Source organism: Ipomoea nil, unplaced genomic scaffold (assembly GCF_001879475.1).
Source record: "Ipomoea nil cultivar Tokyo-kokei standard unplaced genomic scaffold, Asagao_1.1 scaffold0382, whole genome shotgun sequence".
NCBI classification, from domain to species: Eukaryota; Viridiplantae; Streptophyta; class Magnoliopsida; order Solanales; family Convolvulaceae; genus Ipomoea; species Ipomoea nil.
Window position 1 is genome coordinate 1,306,232 of NW_017616810.1, and position 7,574 is coordinate 1,313,805.

At 33.2% G+C, this 7,574-nt stretch overlaps 1 protein-coding gene across 2 annotated transcripts; it reads right to left on the reverse strand.

Moving 5' to 3' along the window:
* Positions 1-227: 227 nt before the first annotated feature.
* LOC109171936 (transcription initiation factor TFIID subunit 10) lies at positions 228-6,077 on the reverse strand. 2 transcript variants are annotated; one of them, XM_019321042.1, is made up of 7 exons: positions 5,888-6,077; positions 3,812-3,945; positions 3,558-3,622; positions 2,236-2,298; positions 1,657-1,714; positions 1,500-1,550; positions 228-581 (listed from the first exon to the last, which is right to left on the reverse strand). In XM_019321042.1, the coding sequence occupies exons 2-7, from the start codon at positions 3,911-3,913 to the stop codon at positions 501-503; spliced, it is 420 nt and encodes a 139-aa protein (XP_019176587.1). In that variant the 5' UTR covers positions 3,914-3,945; positions 5,888-6,077; the 3' UTR covers positions 228-500. The 2 variants fall into 2 exon arrangements, with proteins under 2 accessions (XP_019176587.1, XP_019176588.1); XM_019321043.1 differs by lacking the exon at positions 228-581 and adding an exon at positions 1,250-1,422 and having other exon boundaries at positions 1,476-1,550.
* Positions 6,078-7,574: the final 1,497 nt, after the last annotated feature.

A 7,574-nucleotide genomic window follows, 5' to 3' on the forward strand; every position in this document is an offset into this window, starting at 1 on the left:
TGCAATGAGTTATGCTACAGAGCAAATTATTGTGTGGACCATAACAAAAGTACATTTTTAATAACTAATGGAATGCACATTTCTAATAACTATTGGTGTGATGTTTTACTTTTGGGCTTTGACCTACACTTCTTATGATCCTAATTTTATGGCATGGCACTCCATATCTTTATGCTTTACAAAAGGTTAAGAATGTAGGGCAAATACCAATACCTTAGGCACCTAAAAAGTTCAAATACTGCATTGTTAAGTCAGAAGACCATCAATCAATTATTCACAACATTACAGCCTCACCACCTAAGCTGCTGCAATCTCATGGCAAATGGCGGCTACATACTAATAGCGAAGCATATATAAATAGACAAAGGTATCGAACGACTAGTTGAATTAATAGCATTTAGTAACTAACAATTTGGTAGCGCATCTTAGAGGCCAGAGATAGATTTCACAACCTTCTGATGTCGAAAGAGTCTGTGAAGACCTTTCCCCGAGACATCCAATCATTCTTCCCTTGATGCAGGATCTACCCCCGCAGATGGGCTATCAGCAAAGTACTCTTGGTGTTTGACATTAACACCATACTGCAACTCACAATTAAGATGAGGAGAATCAATCATTCACCAGTACTCACCAAGTATATATATATATATATATATATATATATATATATAGGGGGAGAGAGAGTTAATTCCACCCGAGGTCCCTTGTCTTTGGTGGCAATTCCAAATTTAGTCCCAAACTACCGTTTTTGTCATTTAACATTCCAGACTATTATTTTTTGGACACTTTTAGTCCTTTTCATGACTTCTCCTATTTTAGTAAGGGCATTTTTGTCTTTTCATATTTTTCTTTTGTTATTTTACAATTTCAACCGGTTTAATCGGTTTAGAACTTTAGGTAACCTCTAATTTTTAGTAACCATATTTTTCAACCGGTTTTTAGTAAAGTCCTAAACCAATTAAACCGGTTGAAACTGAAAAAAATAACAAAAGAAAAATATAAAGAGACAAAAATGCCCTTACTAAAAATAGGAAAAGTCATGAGAAGGACCAAAAGTGTCCCAAAAAAAGAGCCTAGGATGTTAAATGGCAAAAACGATAGTTTAGGACTAAATTTGGAATTGTCACCAAAGACAAGGGACCTCTGGTGGAATTAACTCTCTCTCTCTCTCTCTCTCTCTCTCTCTCTCTCTCTCTCTCTCTCTCTATATATATATATATATATATATATATATATATATATATATATATTAAAGGTAAGATGGGAGCTGCCCCACCAGTACTATCAAAATTACTTTAAGCTAATTAGAATTCATGGAATGGTAAAAACTACTTTAAAAGGCCATATCACACCGACTCGTTTCAATATAGGGTGTCAATTATCAGGGATATGCAGATAAAATTAGTTATGGAACAAGTTTAACAAAGACATCTGATTCAGGCCACCTTTATAACTTATTTTTGGCAATCAACAGTTAGAGTAAAGGAGTTTGAGCTTACCTCTCGTAGAGCTTTTGAAAGATCATCCATTGTCAAGATTAAGCGTTTATCCTGTTACTAGCACAATTAGAACCACTGTTCTTTACAATTTATTTATTAATTTGGGGTGGGCGTGGTTACTGAAAGCAAAGCAAATAAAAGCAAGACGTAGGATCACCTTTTGCTGCTTATCTCGTTTATCTTTGACAATGCCAGCTGTTCTTGCCTTGCACTGCCTAAATAGGATTGGGAAATGAAAAAAAAAAAAATGTTAGCTCTCGAGTTATAAATTATAATCAGGACCAAATACCATTAACTACATGAAACAAGTCTTGTCTAACTTTTCTACTGGTAATCAAATCGATAGATTCAAAAACTGGATTGTCAATGTGTTTCTTTTCCATCTCAAGGGAGAAAGTCCAGTTCATTACCTTGTACTATAAAGACTGTATATTTGGACATTGACAATACCTATGGGTTTCCCTAAACTAGGACATGCATTTTCATGATCTTGAACATGAAACAAAAATGCAGTTTTGATACATATAGAATACATCTAAATACATTTACATCAAACAATCTAAATATTAGGTTTTTCACCAAAGAAAAAAAAAAAAAAGGAAATTAAGGTGAAGGTGGGATGATGTAATGCATAGCAGTAAAACAGAAGCAAGCAACTAAAATTGAGTCCCATCAAAATGAAAAAAGGGAACAGAAATGGAGAAATCATAGATTAAAAAAGAAATTATCAACATACTGAAGAGCATCAGTGGCAACATCTGCAATAAATTTCTGTGTAGCAACTGCAACCAGCCTAATTCTGCATCACAAAAAGGAGAACATCAGTTATAGAATATTCTCTTTTTTTTTTTTTTTTTTTTTGGGGGGGGGGGGGGGGGGGGGGGTGTTAAAGTTCACACATAGATGAAGTCAATGGCGGATCCAGAAAATCATCTTAGTGGGGGCGAATATTAAATGACGTTAGAAATGTTAATGACAAAATATCAAACAACCATAATAAGATTAAAATACAAAATACATTATAAATTACAATATATTTATGAGACAATATTAAACATAATCAATTAGATAAAAGAATTTGAAGAACAATATATTCATAAATACTTTTAAATTTTAATTTCTTTTAGTTAGATCGATTTTTCTAAATTAATTCGAATACAATAAAGTATATTATAAATTTTTATACTACATTAATTAAATGATTTATAAAAACTAGACTAAAAGAGCATTTAATTTGTTAATTAAATGATTCATAAAAAGTAGACTAAAAATATTTAATTTATCTTGTGAAGAAATGAAAGAGAGAAGATAATTAAAAGTGTTGCTAATGAGATTTGAACCCATGACATAAGCCTTTTATAACATAAAATTTGGAGTTCAACCAACTAAGCTACTCAAACTATTGATATTTTTAACATAAATATAGATTTTATATAATATTTCATGCTATATATATATATATATATATATATATATATATATATATATATATATATATATATATATATATATATAAAGGGGTGGGGTGGGGGAGTGGGGGCAGCTGCCCCCACACTGGGTCCGCCCCTGGATGAAGTAAACAATAAGAACACGTAATAAGAACTTACAAAAGAAATAATGGCATTTAAATATGAATAAAAGAAACGGAAATAGTAATTGAAATCATCAGCTAACCGCCTAACACTAAGAACATAGTTCTTTTTTTGAGAGGAATACGGCAGATGTCAAAGGGGGAAGGTTGTAAGCAAGCTATCTGAGAAGACACTCCAGTATCTAACTAATAAACAACAAATATATGAAGAAATTTTTTCATGAAGCTATAGAAACAGATGTGCAAAAGATTAAGAAACCAAAAAAAAAAAAAAAAAAAAAGGACCAGTTTAAAAAGAGGAGGATGAAAATGGAGAAGTTAGAATGTAAAATACAGCCTTAAAGCCATTGCCATCTGCCATCCTAACCCCAAACTCTGCCAGATTTATAGGTAGATAAAGAACTAAAATTACATATCAATATGCACTATCGCTAACAAGAACGCTTAATCAGGCAGAGAATACCTACAATCGAACATCAGGACATTGGAACCCGCTTTTAGCCAAGTAATGCTCCACTAATTCATCAGGAATCTGATCAAATTTGTTAGAGAGAAACAGTAAATTTAGGTGTCCCACATTGATACTTTGTACACTTGCTAAGTTAATGGGGAAAATCAAGCAAGATACTCTTTTTTTTCTGTATCAATTTGCTCTATAGTCTACAAAACAAGATTATATAAAACAAATTCATATATTTGCAGAAATTGAGAAAAATCTCACTGTGGGAGTATAATCCATCAATGAAGTGAGGAAGTCAGCGATGGCAGTATCATCGTCGTGTCTTCCTTCAGGCTGTTGTTGACCCTGACTACTATGGTTCATCTTTCTCACACCAAGATTAAGTTCCACAAGTTCTGCAATTATAGGCATGTATATAGAGCATAAAATTAAATAAAATCAAAAGTTGAGTATCAATATTGAATTACTAAGCACCAAGATATAATAAAGTAGTGTTTTTGTATTCCAAGTTTTCTATCAGTGCTGTCCAAAACATACTGCTCACCAAAAAAGAAAAAGGCAGTGATCAGCCTGTACATACTTTTACCTAACTATATGAGGAATTTCACTTAGAAATGGCAAAATCTATGGTAATTACATTCAGTAGCTAATAATCTCAAAAATAACAGTAAGAGTGTGCCTTCTTAATCAGTACAAGACCATCTCTACAGTTTTAAGACTATTAGCTACATGAATGAAATTACTAGTCTAATGCATTATCAAAAAAAGAACACTAGGATCTTATGTGTTCAGACTTAATGTACCCTCAATACCTCAGTAGCGTATTTGACAGACGACCATCAAATGTACAATAACTTGAAATATTTATTCAGTTTTTCCTAGGTCTTTGGTCTTCCTATGTCATTTAGAAGAAAGGAAATTAAGTAGAAAATATCAAAGCCAATGGAAAAAGTTCTCAAAGCCTAAGAAGCCTTATCATCGTGGCTCCTTAGAATTTACTAGGACATTTATTACCAATAGCAATTGTGGCAATTTGGAAATATTGATCACATGGGAGGAATTGCATTAGTTGCCTATGATTATTGGTACATTGCCTGCTCCTAGATATAATTTGTAATTGAGGTAAATATGCATTAGAATAGGGTTGACAAAGATTTACTTTCCACAAAGATCTAGCTAGAAAAAACATAACAATGGAAATAGTCTCCTTTTTATGCACCCTGAATGCCTGAACAGATCTATACTCCCATTTAGGCACTTCCTCATCACTATTTGGTAAATGTTAGCTACGTACAAAACAAAAGACATTCAACATTATGAACCAAAGTGCAGAATACAATCACATTTGCATCTTTTACCAAATCTGATTAACTATAGCAATTCTGGTTAATGTGCTTGAGCATAAACTCCTTAAATGTGATGAACAACTATAGAAGAAATGAAAATGCAACATACAGCTAATTAGAACGCACATCTTAATGCATGAATATGTAGAGTAGCATTGAAGGTTTCTTGATTAAAGAAACTTTCATCTATTTCCATTGCTCTAATATGCAAATCAAACTTTTGTTTATGAGAACAGTGGTAAGCGTTCTCCATTTAAGTACAAACATTAAAGATCCATAGAGTCAGTAAATGGTAAAGCTTTAGCTTGCAGCTCTTCAAAAGTACACACACTGTCATGCTACTGAGACTAAGGCTGGAAATAAAGAAGGATGTTTTAAACAGTTGTACATGGGCAGTGCAGTAAGCAGCAGTGTGTTAACTTGGAACAACAATCTTAATTAGTTGATTTAATTCACTAATTCAGAATAACATAGTATCGAACTACACATTGCTACAGAGCTGAGGCTGATCATGTCCAAGGCACTGCTGTATAGGAGGATCCGCAAGTTTAGGATACAGTTAAGGCATTTTGTTTCTTTCTTTCTTCATCTTTTATTATTGCAGTTTCTGTTTTCTTTTGTAAGGAATCATGCGGATTTTGGCTGTTTGAATCCTCAAGGTTTTCTCTCTATTTCTTCATTAATTTTCCCCCTACTTTCTTCTCCGAAATTCCATCTTTTCTGCTGCGTAAAGCTCAAAGCTTCTATTTTTAACTTTGAATATCTACGGACACACAAATTCACATAGACGTAGACATGCATAAATTCACGCACAAAAAGGCGGTGGTAAACATTCCCCGAAATTCACAAGCACAAGAATAGCACTTCATTACGAAATCTTAAATTCTAAAAACCCTAATGCATAATATATTTCTACAAAATGAAATAAACATAATCTATACTCGGAGTGACCAATTATTTCCCGAACAATCAAGAAAAGTATGATTAATACCGGATTGCAATTGGACAGAGTCAAAATATCTCCACGCCTCGTCGCCTTGTTATGCCTTCTCCGATTTGCGATTGATTGATTAAAAAGAGAAGATGAATTGGATGAGAGAAGATAATGTAATGATGAACAGTACAGTAGGTCTCGGTTTCTCCTACTTCTGAAGCTCAGATTTTTTTATATATAAAATATTGCAGGGAGAAATTATTACTTTGCAATTTTATTGGTTAATATTTAATTTTATATTTAGAGAGTTAGGGTCTCCCCAATAGTTAGATTTTTTTTATTTTTTATTTTTATTTTTTACAAATTTGTAGGTCATGTACAATTAAAAAAATATGAATAAATTTAAATAGGTCATTTAATTGCACATCAAACTGTAATTAGGTCATTGAATTCAAAAAATACAATTGGATTCTGAACAACACAAACTCATACAATTAGATCCAAAATGATTTGTTTACCTAAAAACATGCTAACGTAGCGGCAATTACCGATTTTTAAAATAATTTTAAATAAAATAATTAATTAATTAAAAAAAAAACATTAGTCTTTGGTCGGCTTCGTCTCCATGACCCCAAGGAGATGAAGGAACCTTTATATACAATATGGTTTTATTCTAGTTTGATTCATACAATGCACAGTTCGATTCGAACCGAACTGTGATCATCACAATATTATTTCATTTTTTAATGTATACTAGTTACAAACTCATACAATGGTTGATAGAAAAATGGTTAATAAATAAAAACAAGGGTAAAATTGTATAATAATCAAAATAAGTGTAAAAATACGTACATGACCTTATAACTATCATAGAGTAATGTTATTCACCCATAGAAAATGTTTCCCTCATGACATGACAATGTTTGGTTTAATTGGTTACTTTACTTTTTTTATTAAAAGTTAGCGAATCAACTAATAATTCATGCCACCATTTGTCATGGAAGGAATTTAGGAGGTGAAAAATTAGGAGAGATAAGAAGCATTTTCGCGTACTGACATTTGGTCATGTTTGCTCAACCATTAAGTTACCGTGATTTATATCATTCCAAATACTTTGTTGAGTCTGGCAGGGACGGACCTACAGTGGGGGCAGCTGCCCCCACTCACCCCACCCCCACCCCACCCCATATGTAGCCCTTGTATGTATATATGTATATATATACATGTTTTTATTGAGCAAATTACACTTTTGGTCCTATGACTATAGGGGCCGTGTTAATTTCGGTACATGACTTTTAAAACTAACAATTTAGTCCTTTAACTATGCTTTTTTTAGCAGATTTGGTCATCCCGGCCAAATCACTGGTGAAAAAGTTGCCGGAAAAACGTAACACATTTAAATTAAATATAAGTAGGGGCAAAATAGTCAATTTAACTTTAAAAAAAGGGTCAAAGTCGCCGGTTGTCCTGTCTTACCACCATGGAAGTTAATCTCTTGTCCGATCGTTGTGCTACGGTGACCCTTGAAGATGAAAACAACGGCATCTCCTTCGTCAAACAAGAACCGAAAAATCAAGATTCTCAACGGCTGGCTAGTAGATCATGGGTGCCCGTATCTCTGAAGCCGGTGGGGGCAGGCTTTTGTTTGAGTTCCCTAATCCTGAACAGACTCAACGTATGGGTCCAAATCTTTGACTTACCTTTACACAACTGAGGCTATTCGATCTGGAACAAATCGGAAACG